Below are 21,132 nucleotides of genomic sequence, written 5' to 3'. Positions count from 1 at the left end.
ACCTAGAGTATGCTGCCAGTTTATGAGATCCTCAAGAGATAAATTTGATTTCGGAATTGGATCGAGTTCGGCGGAGGGGGGCTGGATTTGTCAAACATTGCTATGACCAACGCAGTGGCGTAACTACTTTGCTAGAAAATTTAGGCTGGGATTACCTTACACAGCGGCGTTTACAATTTAGATTAAACTTATTAAAAACATTTAAAGATAAGTCCTTTTCCGATGGCATCAAGAACATAATAAAAACCCCACCTCCGCATTTAGGGCGGAGGGATCACAAATATATGATTACAGGGTTAAACTGCAAGACTGACAGGTTTAAATGGTCATTTTTTCCAAGAAAAATAGGAGACCAGAATGCTTGTAATCGAAGTCCCCCACTAGCCGGCTCGACATAATAAGTATTAACCTACAAGGTAGCGACTGCGCATGGTTATACTAGTATATTTATACCTTATTAGGTAATCTACCGGTTTAGGTAGGTTTTTGGATGGGCAAAGCTGCCAAATAGATATTTTGTGACTCCTAACAACACTCAATATCCAGCATCCTACTCTACATCAGGTTCCTCTTCATCTCTGAGTACTTTCTTCCTCCCTTCATCCCGTCCAACATCACTATCCTGTTCCTTCCCTTTCCTCGTTTGCCCAACATTCTCCCCTCTATCACAGTCTTCAACATCCCACTGCCGGTCAATTCCCCTTCATCCACTTTTCCTGCCTCAATAGGATTGCTCCCAACAAACCCCTCTCTTCGCCCACCATACCAAGTACTTCCTCATTTGTTTTCTTCTCTGCCCATTTCACCTCCTCCATTCTTCTCCTCACCCATATTTCAAAAGCCTCCAGTCTACGTCTATCCTCCTGCTTCAATGACCACGTTTTCACGCCGTACATAGCTAGGCTCCATATCAAAGTTTGTACGAGTCTTTTCTTAATATCTTTACTTAACGACCCTGTCATCAACTCCCTTCTCCTTGTGAAAGCCTCTTTGCCTAGCGCAATTCTTTTCCTTCTCCAGGAGCAAATATTATTACTCCTGCCAGCATAGCTCTAGGGATCATTGGAACGCACAAGTTCTTCCACATCGTCAAGGTTGTAGTCCATGGGAGGGTTTGAAACACATGCAGAACGCTAATATTTTTTAATAATTAAATAGCATAAAAATGAAAAAAGAACTCGGGCACATTTATCGAGAGCCATAAATAATCCTTCAGGGGGCCGCATGTGGCTCGCGAGCTGCAAGTTGGTCTATAGATATCAGGGTGAGGGAAAGAGGTGGAAGACGGCAAGGGACCGGATCGAACCTCCTGACAGAGTGCCCCCATACGGCCTGCTTTGTTCAGCCTTCCGAAAGGACTGAGTAGGATGAGAGAGAGACACTTGTTGTGTCTCGGTTACGAGGCATCGACGCTGGGGGGGGGGGGCGGGAAGAGCAGTTTCCGAAGGGCGATTGGGCGAAACGAGTCTGGAGGCTGCACAGGAGGAGAAAAAGTTTCTGTAGGGTTGGAGACAAGAAGGGAAGAAGCGTCGTACATTTCATGGAATAAATTGTCTAGTTTAACACATATATTTGATTCTTAAACACATGATTTTCATCGTCCATCCTTATTAGATAGTTTTCCATATTTTTCCTTGGTTAAGCAAAGTATTAGTTGCGAACGAATATTTGATGGGTGACTTAATTTAATTTTTCGAAGTTCCCTCAAAAGCAACATTCGTCTGCCAGGCGAGCTATCGAATATTCCGACACCAGCCGAAACCTACAACTCAAAAGAATAAGGGTCAACTCGCTAACAAAACTTTAATGCATTTTTATACGAGAAAAAATAATGGAATCTCATCTTTCATCCGCGAAACGAATAATATCCGAAAACAACATTGTGCGATAAGCCATCCATTACCTTGTACGTACGATATTTTCAAATTTTACAACGCAGCAAATGATCATCATTGCCTTAGTTTAGAATATTTTGCTAATTCACCTTTCATCGTTGCATTTGCATGGTTCATACGGGAGGACGGGTCAAGAAGGAAAGACGGAGGGCAGGAGGAAGAGACGGGGTGAGCGGGAGGAGAGTTTTCTTTTCTGCTTGGATATCGGCTGGCGGCGGCCGGAGGAAGGTGCGCTCACAAAGGCAGGATTGAGGCACGGAGAGAGGGAGGTTGGGGGGGGGAGAAGAGGATGAAATAGATGGAGAAGGAAGAAAGGTAGAGGAGCATTGGGGGAGGGGGCGAACGTGAAGGCAGAGAGGGAGAGGTTTTGCAATGGAGGAGATCCCCATATCCTTCTTCCCCTTCAAGTTGCTGCTGGCCCTCGGCGCCGCGCGGCGGAGGGTTGAACAAGGGAGGCCGCCGCGAAGAGCTTCCTGCCGCCGCCACGCAGTCCGAAGAGTCTGTCTGCTGCCCCGTCCGAGTAACGGGAGAGGAAGGGAAAGGTGCCGCGCTCTTTTTATTTCGATCCCGGAGTTCACTGGCAATGGTTTTGGTTCACCTTCGTGTCCCAAAGGGATTAAGTGGAATGTCTTATCCTTTTTCTGGAGGACAGGGGTTCGAATTCATTGAGAAGCGCGGACGGAAAAGTGTACAATACATCCCTGGCGTGTCCCTTATCCTCCCCCCGGCTTTCACGGCGGATATCAAAGCATTCATTTGAGATCAATAAAAATGCAGGACTGAGGTCTGTTCTTGGGCTAACTGGGAAAGAGTGCTTGGGGGTAAACGGTTTGCTCTGGACAAGTTGGCAAACGTTCTCAGCGCGTTAAGAACATTATTCTGGTCGGAAAAAGTAAATAATAAAATAAGTATGAATAGCTTTTGCGCGACAGAAATTTTACAGCCAGACAATCATTTCCCCGAGTAAATAAAATATCGGGCCATGATGACGATGTCCAGCCACCGAGGTCATCGTCGTCATCCTCTTCGGGTTGACGCGGCGCAGTTCTTCGCTCAATTCTTCAATCGCCCTCTTCATATTTCTTTGCTTTCACATCTCTTTCCATTAATTTCATGAATCTCATTACGGTCCTCCGTTCATTCTCCTTCCATTTCAAACAATCACATTCTTCAACTCATTGTCTCACAAAATCCACTTGTGGTTTTGTCACTTCGTACTGTAATTCGTAGAAATTTAGTTCCTCGGCGTTTCCGGTTCATTTCCGTCATTCACCCCAAATCCAGTGCTTCAAATAGCCCTTCCTCCTTTGCCCATGCATCAATTGAGCATGCCTCAAATATATACATGTTTGAATTGAGGATGAACCTCACTCCGATGTTGGTGCTCCCCGCCTCAAGCAGCGTTATACACTGGGAAGGGGTCTGAGGTATTCAGTACAGTGGGTGCAGCGCTGGACTGCTGACCTGCGGATGCCTCAAGGCACCTTCAGCTTCACCAAAGCAGCGTGATTGTTCGGGTATCATCTTCATGAGAAATCAGAGGCAGCTCAGAGAAATGACTCCTGCTGTGCATGCCTGCATTTCACTTGCCATCGCGCTTAGAACGAGGTGAGCTCAACTATCAAAACCTACCTTCGCATTGATGACTGTGGTTTTGGTGTATTCTGGCGGGACAGAGATATCAGTTCACTCGTTCACTTCACTTCTTTGCCAGCCCGCCAACTCCTCTTTGCTTCGTCCTTCAGCGTACACCCTGCTTCTCAATCGACTTAACTTAAGCAATTCTTGCAGTTTCCGATCATTCAGTTTTCCTTACGAGTTTTTTATTTGCATTTCTGCCAAACACCCTCATTTGTCATTTTTTGACTTTTGGTTACATTTTTAACCTCTTCAGAGCCCTTTCTGCCTACTACACAGGTCTGACATCTGCAAAACTCCAAAAAACTATATATTTCCCCGCGAATATTCTCCTTTGATTTTGATAATTGCATCTCGAAGTAGAATTAAAATGCAATGGAAGACATTGCATGCCCCTGGCTTAGTCTTTTCTTTACCATAATCTTTTCACTGTTTATTTCAGATTAAAATACGCCCGCTTTATCTTTACGCAGGTTTTGCATCGCGTCGATGCAATTGTCAGACCGTCCTATTACGTTCGGAATCTGCAGCATTCTGTGCTAAATGACGTCACACAATGCTTTCACAAAATCTGCGAATACGATGAATGTCAGTCGATTCGTTACCTTTCCTTTCTTCATAAGAAGCCAACGGGTCGCTTATTTTGACTCCTGAGTTCTCATAAATTACAATTTTAGTCACCTACCGAAAATTAATGCTCTCTTTAACAAACGGTAAAAAGAAATACTCGTTCACTTTATTGAAACCTATTCGACCAACTAATCTCTTTATTATCTGCCTGAGTGATATAATTACCAAGGAGTTTTTTCATAAAGATCAACTCAAGCGAAGAGATTTTTTTCTCCTTTGCAAACTTGCTTGCCAAATTACAATCGAAGTTGGTACACTACAAACCGTACGATTGAGGTGCAATTTAATGTCTAAAATATATATTTTCATGCGCAAAAAACTCATTTTTTGCTCATTCATGTTGTGTAATGATGCGCCAGCGCATTTTATTGATAAATTGTAATAAATAAAATCACCAACGAGAGTTTGTTTCGAGAGCCATCATTATTACATCATGCGAAATTTACTTTCGATTCGATTTCACGGGTTATCAATCCTGATAAATACACACACACACACACACACACACACACACACACACACACACACATATATATATATATATATATATATATATATATATATATATATATATATATATATAATATATATATATATATATACATATAAATATAAATATATATCTATATATATATATGCCGAAAAAGCAATAATTTATGTACCAAATAGCTCTAACATAACGAATCAAGAGGCAAAGCTTCGGAGGATTATTAATGTAATTTTATATTTTGCTTCCCGTGAGCTAAATAGATATCCGCGGATTGACAAAAGCGGACAAATGCAATGAATCTCCCAATTTAATCCCCATAATCCGTTAAATCACAAAAATATCAATGACTTGCCTTGTTAGGGTAAAGTATGGGTGGGATTAAAGCGATTGATCGTTAACCGCCGCAGCAAAACTCGAATGACAATATGTGATTTATACAGCACCAAAGTCTCATAATTCTCCCAATTCCCGTCTCTTGGATTTTCAATGGGATGCGGCTGAATTGGAAAACGAACATAAGCTGAAATTATGAGCGGCAATCCACGATACTACGTGAAGACGAGTGATGAAAATAAGTGCATTCAAACGAGGCGCGCAAAATCACAAGATTATCCATTGTATGCATAGGCTGTTGCCAAAGCAACAGCTTAATCAAATGAAAGTTAAATAACTAATTTTAAATGAAACAAGCGTAGAACTGCATAAACCTCAAGAGTTGAGAAATAAAGTTTCAGCAGAATAATAACACTAACCGAAAGATAAAATTGCACAACTGGGAAAATGAGCTACAGATGCAGAAAATATAAGATTACGATCGCCGATTATATTTTCATCGAAGTTCAACAAATATTTCTGCCACAGTAAGCCGTGAAATATTGAAGAATCGATCCGAGATTGGGTTAAAAGCTGCACAGAGTGTTAACGACTTTACCCTCGGCCGAAAGGAGACTTCGCAACGAGGCACGACGCACGTACGCTGCTCCAAAACCTACACGAATCAGGATGAGAACTTGCTCACCGTCGCACGAAAGTTCATTTAATTATTTTCAATACTTTATTTGACATATGCGTTTCTAAAAAATAAATTAGAACAATGGGCTGAGATATTCAATCATCGTAGACCCAAAGTAAGAATAAAATTCAACCGTTAACTCTCGTTTAGTGAAAAAGGAAAAGTGAATTGCTCCTTTTCCTCACATACCTACATGTTTTCATGCAAATTTAAAAAACGTAACCAAAATCAAGCGTCCACAAATTAATGACTGAAGCGATATGGCTAATGAGTGCTTTAAAACTTGTCTACAGTCATTCGGAATGCAGTGGAGGAATTTAAGACCGGAAAATGGATTTAGCAAAACATAGATTTTAAAATGGAACCTATGTATATTTTTAAACTATGTAGGTATCATTTCATTAAATACAAGTTAAAAAACATGTACTGAGATATTAAAAGATTAATTCTCGGGAAATTTTTGCTTGGAGATCAAGTCGGTTTTAGAATGAGAGGTTGCACTCGCAACAAATTACCGCCGGAGCTAATATTGGAAATGCTTCAGGAATGCAATGTAGAAAGATAGATTACACATTCTCGTCCCTGCCTAACCAGGCTATTCGCAGATTATACCAGTTTAGATTGGATCATTACGATGCGACTCCAGTTTGTCTTTAAGCCAACCCTATCTATCCTTAGGGGTGATGACGGGCTGGAGGGGTGATTATACAAAAAAAACTAACTACCATCTTTCTCCCAAAATTATCGAATCAGCCACTTACGTCAATTGAGAATCTCGCGCGTAATTTATGGGCTGCACTAGCATCTGGTGTAATTACAAGATATCTTCGGAGAAAGTCACCCGAGGGGGCGAATCGACGCGCCGCGCACCATTGTCGACTCTCGGCACGGCAAGAAGCAAAGAGAGCTGCCGCGATGGCATTGATGAGGGAGTGCGTCAGAAAGGGTCCGGCGACGGGAGATGCCGGGGGTGGGAAGGGCACTCGCATTCGGGAGGCAAGACAGCCACGGACGCGTGTAGGCACTCCAATACTATCACTCGAGATGGGATTCCCTCCCGGAGTTGCAACCTCGAGGGCATTCCAGCGGAGGGTTTCCGGGGAGGGAAGAGAGACCTCCGAAACAAAAATCGGAGGCGGAGAGAGAAAAGGAAAGGGACGGAGGAAGTCCTTAAATAAAAGGGAGTAAGTGGAAAAAAAGGATCCCTCTCTCCCTCCTCTCAAGTTAAAAAGCCTCGAATTGACTGCTCACTGGTGAGGAAAGGGTCGGTCGCCCAATTGTCTTTTTGAAGAAGGGAATTGGTCACGCCATAAAAGCCGAGGTATTCCAAGCACTCACATGTTTCTTCCTAGAAGGGGACCGCAGGGGCTGCCGGAAGAGTGAGGGGGAAAAGCAGGAAGATGCTCGGGGAGCTGGGGAGGGAGGCAGAGAGAGTGTGTGTGGGAGGTGAGTTTGAAAGAGGAGGAAGGCCGGAAAAAACGCCAATAAAAGAGGCAGCGGGAGGAGAGGGGAAACCCAAGAGGCCGCCACTCGGAAGGAAGTGCAAGTGTAAAGACCCGGTCGCATTGTACTGACCGCCGTCGTCGGATCTAAGGACGGACAAGCAGCAAACAGCGTGCTCCGTAGTTCCAAGCGCTAAGAACTTACGATGGCAAGCGCGCTGGCGGAGAGCGGAAAATGGAAGCATGAATTGAATCACGATAACCAACAAAGGCAAACAAATTGGAATAGACTAGGCTATTTTCTGAGGAGGTGATGGAACTTTATCAAAATTGAGTAAAAAAATGAAACATTCAAAATCATAGCCATCATTTTGATAATCAAACATGTTTCGTCCTGATATGCAGTGTTCCCAGGGCGATGCGTATGAGGGAATCCATGTCAAAAAGAGAGTTCAGCAATTTACCAAAAAATAACATGTTTTGGTCGGCTACGCGCATTTCAACTCCGAGTTTCAACCTGGAGAGTAATCTCCAAGAACAAGATATACTATGTGTGTTCCATACAGGCGTTGTAGGCTGTATATTCCTCTCTATTAGTGGTCTCATTACTGCAATGGCATCGCGAGTACCTCTCCCCTTCCTGAACCCAAACAGGTCATCCCCTAAGGAATCATTTGCCCTACTCTCTATCCTTTTGTTTATTATCCTGAGAACAACTAGCTGCGTGGGATATCAAATTTATTGTCCTGTAGTCCTCACATGATGTAGATTTAACCTTTTTCGGAATAGGAATTAAAACTGATCTCACAAAGTCTTCCGGCCAGATTCCTTCCTCAAAGATACTTTGAATCGGTCCATATAGCCTCTTCCTCCCACATTTTCCTAAACATTTTAAAAGTTCCACGGGAATGTTATCCACTCCCTCGGCTTATTTAGTTTCATCTCCCTTAATGCCCTTTCTATCTCATTGTCTAGTATGCCTGGACCTAAACTATCTTCCTCTACGCCATATTCTTTTTCAATGTCTAACTTTGTTGGTCGAAGTTCTTTACTATACGTTCTTCTATATACTCCTTCCATCTCTCTTGGATCTTTCCTGCGTCAACTATTACCTTACCCGCCTTATCCCTAACTGTTAGCATAGATCTCCCTTTCTTACTTCCCGATAAAGATTTAACTTTGCTGTACAGCGCACCAATTTCACCCTTCCTCTGCTGAATTTCCATATCCTCGCACTGCGTCTTCCACCACGCTTCTATTGCTTTATTTGTTGCCCGCCTCAATTTATTTTTTCCCCTTTGTACTTCATTTTTCCTAACTCTGTGTTTACATTCTTCCATTTTCTTCTCTCAACCATCTTTGTAATCATCTCATCCGTGATCCATGGTTTCTTAGTCTTTTTCGCATTAACGGTTCCTATAGGTTCTTTTGCGGCTTTCGATATCCCTTACTAGATTCATTCCCATTTTTCTTTAATAGTACTTAGCTCTCTACCATCCTCCAAGATTTTTTCTGCAACCTGTTGGTACTCCTTCCTTTTCAATCCATTTAATGCTTCTGCGTTCCATTTTCTAACCCGACGCCCCTGCCTCGTCTTTTTGAAACAGACGCTACATTTCATAATAACTAAATCGAGGTCAAAGTCCGCATCCGCTCCCTGAAAGCTATGCGAATTGATCACACTGTTCCTAAACCTGTGCCTGACCAAGATATACTATGGCTGCGTAGGTTTTCGCGGAATGCAGAATCCTTCAGAATATAATATAACTGGTACCTTTCTGAGTCACCTGGCATTTTCCATGTATTCATGCGTCTTTTGTGGTGTCAAAACCAAGTGTTGGTGATGAATAACTCCTGTCTCCTGCAGAACCCAATTGCTTTCTCACCACGGTCACTCCTCATGCCTAAACCGTAGTCCCCGACCTCATCGTCATCTCTCCCTTCGCCTATTGTCGCATTCCATGATCAAAATTCTTACAAACCGCGTGCGATCGCGCAAACGGTTTATAAGAATAAGGGCTCTCAAAGTGGTCATCGTGAATGCCATGGAGCTCTTTCACGAAGTTGACAATTATTAGAGTGCTTCACTGAGCGTATGGCCAGAGCGAAACCTTCCACGAAAGGGAGCTTCGAATCAGTGCGACATTATTGGAAAAAACAGATTTATTTCTACCTAGGTGTTTAGCGACGGTAACGGCTACACGAGTACTCGGACACAATAAATTTGGAAATGACTGTTTGGCCAATCCGAGAGCGCCGTCAAGCATTTTAACGACGAAATAATGGTTTTCATGGCGTGGGAGAAGGGAGCACGAGAGGGGAGGAGGGCTTCCATGCCAAAGGATTACGAGCGCCGAGGGTGCGTGAGTGAACACTAAAGATTCAAGTCCACAGAATATGACAACACGTGTTAAAAATCGAACGTGACGTTATACCCAACTGTATTGTAAGGAACCGAAATGTTCCATTTTTGTATCTCAGGTTCCCGAATGGCCTCTCCACAAATCACTTAAAAAAGCATTTCCGCGCGTCTAATGCCGACATTGTTACGGGGAAGTCAATGATCTACAGGAGCGCATGTTAGCGAGATTTCTGCTGAATTTTGACTGCATAATGTCACTGCCCTTCCAGATCGCCACAATCAGCACTTGTATCGTTTTCATTTTGAAATACATACGATTCCTTGGAGTAATTCGAGCCGAATATCCTGAATACGGGTAAGAATTTTTGTTCAGTTTCTGCTTCTTTGCTTTGAATTCTCAGTTCAATCTTTAAAATAACAATTAAATCATAGAAACAATAGGGAGCGACTACATGGGAAAATATAAATTTCAAAATGACTGAGAATAGCAATTATGTAAAAGATGGAACATACTCCAAAGAAAGCACAAAAAGCAATTTCTGCTTTCACTCACGTCACTCGCCGGTTTCCACACACGGGCGTCATCTTCAGGTGCAATTTTTGACTTGTCCGCTCTCATTTATCTGCATAAAACAATGGGAAAGAGGGTGGGCGGAACTCAAAGGGAACAGCAATGGCGTAGTGGGGTTTGGGAGATTGCACCCGTCTATCACTAAATCTATTGCTCACAGAACCCGGAACGTGGTCCTCAATGCTCACGTCACCAACTGTGAAGAGAGCTGAGTAGAAATTGTTCATGTTCTTGATAATTACAATTACTGAATAATATTATTTTAACCAGCGCTCCGGTAAAACAAAATTCTCTAGTTATTCGCGAAAAACAATACGCTCATATCACACTCCCTCTCTCTATATATATACATATATATATATATATATATATATATATATATATATATATATATATATATATATATATATATATATATATATATATATATATATATATAGAATATATATATATAGAATATATATATATAGAATATATATATATAGAATATATATATATAGAATATATATATATATATATATATATATATATATATATATATAAAACCCGGAACCCTCCAGTCAGCAGTCCAGTACTCTACCCCCTGGACTACCACGACCCACATATATATAAAAATATCGTCGAAATGGAACGCTCTTCGGCGACGCACAAATATATAAAAACATGGATGTAGATTTGTAGAATATAGAGACACAAAGAAAGGACACTCACAATATGTTATTTGACGTTTCGACAGCACGGCTGTCGTCTTCAGAATGGCGTTCTCAGGGAAGAGCGGAGAGGATGTGCGGGGGAGAGGTGGGGGAAGGAGAGGTAAAGGGACCAATAGCAAATGAACAAGGTGGGGGGATATGTAGGCAGCCATATGATGCATTCAGTGGGCTTGGTTCAGCCCTGGGGGTTTAAATGATTGGGCCACCCAGATATGCGCCATCTCGCGGGTTCTCACCTCTATTATACTCGCAGATTTGGGAAGGATTTCAATCACCGAAACGGAGACGCAGTCGTCAAAAGATTTATTGTGGGAAGCAGTGTGAGTAGGGATGGGATAATTAAGAAAGGTGGGAGATTTGGTGGAATATCGGCGGTTATTCATGCGGAGGGAAAGTGCGGTCGTGCATTCGCCCTCGTAGAAGGCAGGGCAGAAGTTACAGGAGAGGCGATATATAATATTTTTTGAGGTACAGGTGGCGAGCGGTTGGGAGTTGGTACTGAGGGAGGGGGAGGGTCTTAGAAGATGACAGCATTTGCAGCGTGGGCGGTTGCATGGTGCGGATAGGGTTGGGGGGAGAGGCGGGGGTGCTCGCAGTTGGTTTTGTGGGCTTGAAGATGTCTCGCAAGTTCGACGGGCGTTTAAACGAAACAGAGGGACAATGTGGGAATAAAAGTGATGGACTGAGTGTTGTTAATAATGGGGAAGAGGTCACGGATTAGATGTTTAATTTTGTGTGTTCCAGGGAAGAAAGTGGTGATAAGATTAGGGCATTTTGGGCGGTTTGGTTTGGGGAGGGGAGTGTATTGGGTTGACGGTTTGAGGATTTTACTATTTAGTAGTTTTTCAGGGTACCCACATTTTCTGAGAGAGTCATGTATCTGGTCCAAGTATTTCTGTTGGGAGGGGGTGTTGTTGCAGAGACGGAAGCCACGGATAGAGAGTGAGAATGGGATGGAGCGCTTTGTGTGAGGAGGATGGCAGCTGTCGAAATGAAGATATTGTAGCTTATTGGTTGGTTTAATGCGGACTGAGGTGTGAAACGTGTTGTTTTGGAGGTGAATGTCGATATCTAGGAAGGTAATAATCGAGTCGGATATAGAAGAAGTGAATGATACTGAGGAGGAGGAGTTGAGAGAGGAAATGAAAGAGGATGAAGTGTCGCGTCCGTGGGACCAAAGGAGGAAAATATCATCGATAAAGCGGGCCCAGAAGAGTGGAGAGAACGAGAGCGAGACGCCATTCTGAAGACGACAGCCGTGCTGTCGAAATGTCTTGAAATCAGCCACGGCGAGTGGATGAACCCGAATGCACCATGCAGTGCTGTCGCCGTCGGACGGACGACGAATTTAATTCCCAGCGGATTTGAACCGATTCGTTTCTTCCCTTCAAAAAGTATCGATCTGCGAGGGTAAAATCGAAAGCTAGCGGGCGACATGGCGGAACATCGACAAAATATCGCCGGCCCCGGTGGTTCGATATCCCCCGAGTGCGTTATATTCCACTTTGGGCATGGGTATTTGTAACGCTATATCATTGTTATACTCTGAGGCAAACGCAAAAAAAAACGTCTGATTGGTAAAAAAATAAATAATGTGGCTTGCGAATGTGGCTGGCTCATTGCAAAATTTCCTTAATTTAAGCCTCTCACGTCGCAAATAAAAAGTGAAACGCATCGCATTCAGCGATGGTAGTGAGAACAACCCTCCCTCCCTCCCCACTCCACTCCCATTCCACCTCGCACGTTTCACTCTTGCAGAGTGTCCCGCGGAGGGAGGACTTGGTCAGCCCTTACTTTTCTCCCCCCCTCTTCAACCTTGAAAAATAAACCCTCAAACACCGAAAGGGCAAACCCTTAACTTTTGCGACCGATTCCTGAAGAGACTTGGACTAAGAGAGAGAGATGGAGGGAGGGAAAGGGGAGATGGGAAGGGAGGGAGAACGCCTTTTCGGCACCGTGAGAGATTAAAGAATTCATGCCACCGCACTCCGGTAATCTGGGCTCTCGAGAGTCCGTACTTTTCTCGGAGGAGAGTTGGAGAGCAGGGAGAGGACCTCCCCAGCTTCCGACGCCTTCCCCGGGACATGTAAGCGTGCCCACCGGCTGACTAACTTAAATTTGCAAGTTCGGTCGCTGACCAAAGGAGAATGAGGGCTCAAACAAAAGAAGAGAATGTCATACAATCATTCAGACTGGAGGAGAATGCAGTCGCAAACAAATAGGGGTAGAATGTGAAGAAATCTTTCCGACCTTTCATCGAATGCTAGTGTTGACAGTGGCAGCGCGGACTGTCTGTTCTCACCGGGCCAGGCGACCCGGGCGAAGGGAGTGGGACTTAATGGACTGCGTCGGCGAATCCAAAAAGATCCTTCCGCAGCATTGTCGCGTAACTCTACTTGAAGTAATAATGAAACATTAAACTGGGAATAACGCCTTCGCAGCAAATAGAAGTATGCATTTTTAAGTTAGGCACGAATTTCAATGTTAAATTTTCACGTTAACCTTTCACACCAATGATATTGGATTATAAGTCATAAATGAGGAGAAATAAGATTTACTGAAACACAGTCCTTGTTAAGTGCCTTATCAACACATTTAGGGAAATCCACGTTTTCAAATGCTGACCTTCTCTTTACTCTCAGATAAGGTCAGGAGATGATATCCAAAAAGGAATTACTATTTGAACCGCGAAGTGAAAAGTAAAATTAGGATGTTCGCGGATGACGCGGTGATCTATCGGGAGATATCTGGGGATGAGGATCGTTTTATTCTAGCGCAGGATTTAGATTGCATTACTAAATGGTGTTCTAACTGGGGATTGACACTAAATTATAATAAATGTTCGGTGTCCTAGCAGTGACCTAGCAGTAGTTGATACGGTAAAATACCTAGGTGTTACATTCACTAAAGACTTAACTTGGGGGACTCACATACGTAAAGTCTGCGGTCAAGCATATAAAAAATTGGGATTCATTAGACGCATTGTCGGCAAAAGTGACTCGAAGGTCAAGGAACGTTGTTACCACGCTCTTGTAAGGCCTCATTTAGACGACGCATTCAGCGTGTGGGATCCGAGTGAAAAAGGTCTTATTCGGGAAATTGAGAAGGTTCAACGCCGGGCAGCCCGTTTTGTAAAAACTTCTTATGATAAAACGCAAAGCGTCACCGAAATGCTCATGGAGTTGGGGTGGGAATCATTAGAAGAGAGACGATTCAATGCAAGATTAAAATTATTAAATAAATTCATATCCGCATGTTTCAGCACCGAAGTCTCGCAAATTATTCGTACTCCTACATACATTGGTCGCTTGGATCATTCATATAAAATTCGGGAAATAGATGCCAGAACTAGCCGACTCAAGGACTCCTTCTTCCCACGGACAATACGGGATAGCAACTGCAGGGTCATAGATAGCAAAAATTCCACTTGCCACCTTCAGCGTCTAAAAAATAATTAGTTCTACTTAAATGCATGCTCTTCCACTAACCTTATGTGTTTTGTTATAATAACCCATTCTTTCCGAATGACCTCATTCGTGTTCTGTTCGTCTGCTTTTAAGTCTCCCCTTCAATCCTTCATCTCTCTCCGCGCCCTCTACCTGCAACGCTGGGTCGCATTCCCTGCCATTCACAGTCTCCTTGCGGAGGAGCGCGTTTTGTATTGCATGCTCATGTGGTGGTGGAGTTTCGCCTTCTTGCTTGTTGTGTCCTGGCTTGCGTGTTGTAGGATGGCTTTCGTGCTGCATCCTGGGGTGCAGTTTTTTGTTGTTTTGCGGTATATGTGTTTGCATGAGTGTTGGATGAAGGGATTGTTGCATGAGTGTGTGCGCTGCTGTGGGTGTAATTTTCCCCGTTGTTACTTTGTATGTGGTATTGTTCCTTTTTACGGTTGGTGACCTAACACCCCCCGCCACACGCCCTAGCAGCGGCTTGCGGGGTATTATGTAGATGTAGATGTAACCCCTTTTGTGCAAAATAACTTGATACCTGGCTCCATTTCACACCATCAAAAATCATCTCTCACAAGCATGATAGACAGAGGAGTTGAACAATGGACATCATTTTGCCCACTCGCAGCGGAAAATAATCAACGGAATGAGATAAATGAAATGCCGAGTCGAACCATTCGAATTCGATAAGTTTCCATTTCCTCAAATCAATCAGGAGGGAACACTACCTGTTCGGGGCTCACTGGGGCCGTGGAATGCGACACCCGGCTATCGAGCAATGAAACATCTCACTCAGCTGCAGTAAGATGGGCCGACTGAAGAGAAGAATCCCCCGCAAGCAAACGCCTTCTCCTCGCCAGAGCTCCGGAGAGAGAAAGAGAAAGAAAGCGGGGGGGGGGTGAGAAAGAAGCGACTACTTACTCACTCACTCACTCACTACTAGTGTAAGACCCCTCACTTGCTTGGGAGCTCTCTTTCACGCATCCGCCGCCGGGGGGAACCACGAGCTAGGGGGATTCCGGCCTCCCCTTGCCTCGTTTTTTATTCAATCCTTATTCTCGTCGCCGTCTGAGTGCTCGCCCGTCCTCCTCCTCCCCTTGTCTCTTGTTTCCACTTCCATCGGCAAAATTAATTGCTCCTGCCTCTCCCCCACAGCGACACAGCGGGAGAGATGGAAACAACTGCCGCACGCCGTGCCGCTGAGCGGTTCCCATGGAGACCAACGGACGCACGAGAGAGCGCATGTGGATGGGTGTATGTGTACCTGGACACATCGCCGGAATGACTGCACAGGGAGCGAAGAAAGCGCCCGACCACTTCTTTGTTATTCCTCGCACAAAAAGACTACGTGCGGGAGACGAGATTTCCTGTTTTTCAGTCACTCGGGATCGGTTAGAAGCTCGGGAGGCGCAAGCAATCGTGACACAATCGGACTTCGTTAAACGAAGCTTCGCTACACCGATAATCACTCGAGGAGGATCAGTTAGATGCATGAAAACTAGTGATGAAGATTTTTGTGATGCACGCTAAACATTTCACGAAATTTTCGAATGCTTATCACCCACAAACTGGATCATTCCGCGGCCTTATTCGGATCGATAAAAAAATTCACTAAGCGAAGACTCGCTCCAATTGGTTTTCACTAATTTTTTTAGTCGCATAAAACAATTTTAAGCACTGTTTTTCAAATGAATCGTTATATTAAGAATGAAAATTGTAATCACAACGTGATTTACATTACAGCCGCTCCCGCAATGTATGCACCTCCGTGCACGACTGACTATGAGTGGATGTACGAATTCCCAGTGTAATAAGACCTGATTCGTTGCCGATGATCACGTAAAGAGGTGGTGCATTGCACGTTTTTTGTCAGTTCCGCGCGTAGCTGAGAGCGACATAATTTGATTAGCTGTCACAAAGAATGATTTTCACCTGTGCACTTTCCTACGTGAGAAAGTCGGTGGGCTATTCAAAGTGAGTAGTACCCACAGGTTTGAGTTGAAATTGCAACAGATGATCAAATAAATAAAGAAAATACATTTTCTCTCATCTATCACTGAAATGCATCAGTAATACAATGCCTCAATTACATAGTTTGGTCTTTTAACAGATAAGATCACCACGCAAGGGCGCGAAGCTCATGCGTCTAAAAATCTCCCAGAGAGTGAGTCCTGGGGAATCTTCCATGGTGGTATATCCTCCCTGCGTTGTACTCCCTCCCGCTGGTGGTGAGGAGGGCAGGGAGAGCAAACTCAGAGCAATGTTGCCGTGAGGAACGAGGAGAGATTATCAGGCATGCGATGCGATGACGATTATGCAGTCCATTTCCATCGCCTCACTTTTGTTCTGTGTTTTCCAGATTTCGGGGGTTTAGGTTCATACACGCAGGTGCGCATTGAATAAATAATGCAACCATACCTAATGCCGACCATCTGATTGTTTATTCCGACTAATTTCTAAATTTCTCCGTCCTGTTGGTCAAAGTTTGGCTTTCAGCCAATGTTTCAATCTTCCACCGCTTTCATCAATACACCCGTCTACCCCGGAGGGACTCCGGTGATGTTTTTTGCCTTATTTTTCAGAGCTGATTGAGTATAAATCGCTCCCCACCCTTCACATACGATCATCGGACAACTCCGTGATTTAATCCGCATTAAGCAGGGAGACTAATGTCAATGAGCATGGCAGCATAGCCGGAATCAACTGGCATGTCGATGATGCGCCAGTGTAATAAGCAGCAAGATGATCAGGAAATTTGGAGCAGCTACGTTATATAGTAAGTGATCCTCCGCGCTCAATCAGACGGCCACTGACGACTGGAGAAATACTTATAAGACCAAATCCCCCATTAATGACGCCTAAAACCCCTTTCCTTGCCCCCTTAGCTAACGTCGCAGACAGTCCGTTATGGAAGCTTTTATTTCAGATCAATAATTTACAATACACGAGTACTCCTATTACCCTTCCCGCGCTATGAATTACTTCTATTTGAACGATTAAATCATCCTGGAAAGCTGACTTCGGATTCCGAAAAAATATATTTCCATAAACCACAACACAATGATATATGATTGCGTATACAAAGCATGGGTAAACACATTCATAACTCAAATAATAGAAAATAAGTCATACAATCCAAAAACATTAAAATCCCAATTATAGTATATCAGTCTCAACTCTGGGGACTCATGTTCCACAGAAAATGTACTCGTGCATTAAAAGAGTGTCTAGATGCGGATTCTTCGACGAAACCTGGTTGTGCCTGAATTTTCTGCTGACCCTACACAGTTACGTATTTTGTTAGACACACATTAGAAGTTTTAAGCAGGTAGAATGTCTTTACTTTGGCCCTTTGAAAACCGAGTTGTGACGGATGCAAATATAATTATCCTACTTTTTTTACTATTTCCTGAAAACTTTTACCGAAACAATATCACATTCAACCATATCTTGTAACATTCAAAGTACTGGGAATTTTCTTCCTTCGGTGGGTCTTGGGTCGAATAAGCACCCCAAATCCACCAACTGCCGTGGCTAACACGTGGCATCCAGTCACTTCGATTGAAAAACATGTACTACATTTGGCATCTCTATAAGAACACCCACTACAACTAGAATGCGGACAATATGTCTACGGAGGAAATCAGTCGTCACGGAAGAGCGTGGATCTGTTGAAATCTAAAATACAAGGGTTACTAAACTGCCACAAGGTTTACTGGTCAGGTATTACTTTCACTACTCGAGAGAGAGAGAAATGGCGATAATTCCGTCGCCGGAGAGTTTCACTTCAAAGCAAAAACACCCTGATACCTTCGGATCCGTCTCCCTTTGATATCCTCAAAGAGAAGTATTTCCGAATATTTTGTCCTACCCGGCGGACATCCCTTAAAAACTTCATGTGATCGTACTCTCCGGAAAAAAAGTCGCTGCATCTGATTCCACTTTCGCGAACGTTCACAAATATCTCTCTCCTTTCCGTTCGGATATAATCCCGTGGGTTACACACTCGCCGGATAATCCTAAGTTCGCGGGACCATAAGCCGCCTAGGGCATCCTGGTTGGATCGTACGGCAGGTTTTCCCCGAGTCGAGTCCATGCGAAATGACAAGCTCGAGGCCAAGTCACAAAATACTGCTCTCACTATCTCCTTGGGATAATCCTTTCGTCCCACGAACCTTTCAACTACATGCTACTTTAATCTCTCGAAGCGAACTGACGGCAATCGTAACTCGGCCTAATTTCCCCTTCAAGATTTTTGTCTCCTTTAAATGCATTACAATTTATTCAGAAACGATGCTACGTTCATTAAGTCCATTAAAGAAATAACTTCGAAGTTCAAGAATCGGCGGCGATAAATTTGGAGCGAATCTGGAAATTTTCGCCCGGCCCTCGTCGGGCGCCTCAGATGATTCCCGGTCGCAGTGGACGGCAGCATGACCAAAGATTTGACGTACCTCCGCAGGCTTCCTTGAAATCGGAGCAGCAGTCGCCTAGCTTGATGCAGGCATGGTCGCAGTAACAGGGTTCGTCGCTCAAGTCCTCTATGATGGCGTTCAGGGGCGCCTTCTGGACCACGCAGGAGGAATCCCTACCGGGACAGCACAGCCTCGACTCCCTGCAACTGCCGGTACTCCTCCTCGGGGCGGCGGCGGGAGAAGCCGGAGGGGCGGCGGGCGAGGCGGAGATGGAGCCCTCGATGTCGCCGTGGGGTTGCTGGTGGTGGTGAGCGTGATGGTGGTGGTCCTCCAGCAGGAGGACCGGTGGAACCACTGCGAGAGACACCACCAGCAAGGTCAGGGACACTTTGGCGGACATGGTGGAAACTTTCCCAATGCTCCTGCACGGAAAATGATAATATTGGGATCGCTATTTCCTCTAGCACGGTGTTTGAGACTTCGGTGATTTTCCAATGCAATTAATAAAGGATATTTTATCAAGATAGGGACACAATGGGTGGAATTTTGTTCCTTCTGCCTCCCGCGCCTAGTTGGACGTGCTTTCGCTTCTCCGACACGAATGTTGTCGTGAACGAAATAGGTTTGGAATCTTCTTCAAGAGGCAAGGTCTTACGACGGCCAATATGACGGAACCGCGTCGGCCGGCGTTAGCGGAAGAACTGACGGCGGGAACTCGGAGCGACGAACCGAAGGAAGGTGGCGGAGGGGTTGGAGGGGTGAAGGGCGGGAGGGGGAAGGGGTTGAGACTGGCTAGGGGAGAGAAGGGATGAAGAGGAGAGGAATGTGGAGAGAGGGGAGGGTAAAAGGGACAAGGTGAGGGTGCCAGCGAGAGGTTGGAAAGGGCGAAGGGACGACTGGCAATTGGGGGGGGGGGGATCGGGGAGGGGAGGGGAAAAGGGGTTGGGGCAGGCGCTCATGTCGGGCGCGGCAAGGAGGATGAACTAAATATTCGAACCAAAGGCGGGAGAGGGACCATCGGCGATGAATGGAGCCCGAAGACAGTGAGCGGCAGCCGCTAAGCAGGACAGCGACACGCGACTCTTGAGTTTCGCGCTTTCAGGAGAATATCTTTTCCACTGTTCCTCAAAATACGTATTTCCATTCTTTATTTAAACATGAAATGTAAATAAAGTAAACTTTTCACCAAAATCAATTATGTCAGATTGAATGATTATCACGTTATACCAATTCAGCCATTGCGAAATGCAACTCATTATCAGTTAACAAAGGAAATTCAACACAGTGGACTGCGTCGTGGCGTTTCGCCGCCTAGAACTCGCCTGCTGGACAACAAATCGACGAACTGAAATAAGGAGCGCTCTCTATTTTCATTCAATTTCAAACGGAAGCTGCATTGAAAATTTAAGTGAGTCAAAGTCAGCATTAAATTTCTTCCTCTATGGTCAGGCTTCTAAGAGAGAAAACTAATAAATATTGGCAATACACTTCTATGATATACCGGTATGGATCGCAAAGGATGTGCTCTAATGAATAAATCATTTTTAAGACATTCTCTTTAATGCGTGGGTCGTTCAATTAGCCCATAGAGAAAAGTATAAATACAAATTATTATGCCAGGATTTTAGTGTATTCCTTTTCTAAAACTAATGATACTAACTAGTTATTTTGTATCTATCTGTCCTTGAATCTATCTCCCTTATTTTCTCTTCGTAGTCTGATCTACCTAAGTAGTGTGGGGCCCTTATAATTCCATCAGTGTCATAGTTAAACTCGTTTGTTCTGAACCTCTCTAAAAGTCTAAGCCTCGCTTGTTCTCTCCGCACTTCAAGTGGTTCCCAGCCTAATTCCCCTTAGAGACCTGTCACACTTGTGTTTTTATCATGACAGTTTTTAACGAATCTAGCGGATTTTTTCTGGACTTTATCTAATTCTTTTTGCCAAATTTTCTCCCACGGATCCCAAATACTTGCGGCATATTCCAAATGAGGTATACCTAGAGCAAAATAACACCTCTCTTTAACTTTTTCATATACATTATATATATATATCCCCCCTCCCCGGACTACAACCTTGACGTGGTGGAAGGGCTTGTGCGTTCCGATGACCCCTAGAGCTGTGCTGCGGGAGTAATAAAAATTGCTCCTGGTAGGGTCACCCATGCCAGATAGGTCGAATGTTAGGAGCCAGACGAAAGGTAGTCCACGCAGCGTCTGTTCCTCAGTGAGGCGGCTGCAATGGCGTCTGACCCCAGTGGGGCGGCCAGTAAGTGATGGTGTCACGTTAAAAACACTATTGAGGAAGGCAACGGGAAACCACCTCAATTATCATTCCCAAGAAAAATATGATGGACAATACAGAGATTTTGAGTCATGGCAACCACGGGGCTCGGCCCAATCGGCCGTGTGTCATGCCCGGCAGCGGGGGAGGCAAGGCTTCCGCGGTCGTCATCCCACGAAACCCTTGCAAGGGAAAACCAGCGGCAGCAGGACAGAAGACGCAGGAGAAGACGACC

General features: G+C 44.4%; 1 protein-coding gene across 1 annotated transcript in view; it reads right to left on the bottom strand.

The window, feature by feature from the left end:
* The window catches only part of vex (somatomedin B and thrombospondin type 1 domain containing protein vexed), a 1,115,080-nt gene extending 1,095,780 nt beyond the window's left edge, over positions 1 to 19,300 (bottom strand). The window contains exon 1 of the mRNA XM_071587015.1: positions 18,657 to 19,300. Within this exon, the coding sequence (XP_071443116.1) occupies positions 18,657 to 19,017 (361 nt within the window). The 5' untranslated portion in view covers positions 19,018 to 19,300. The remainder of the gene's footprint in view (positions 1 to 18,656) is intronic.
* Positions 19,301 to 21,132: the final 1,832 nt, after the last annotated feature.

Source organism: Hetaerina americana, unplaced genomic scaffold, assembly GCF_022747635.1.
Source record: "Hetaerina americana unplaced genomic scaffold, ioHetAmer1.1.p SCAF_29, whole genome shotgun sequence".
Classification (NCBI taxonomy): Eukaryota; Metazoa; Arthropoda; class Insecta; order Odonata; family Calopterygidae; genus Hetaerina; species Hetaerina americana.
Note: the sequence above shows the minus strand (reverse complement) of the source record. Positions and strands in the feature narration are given on the sequence as shown.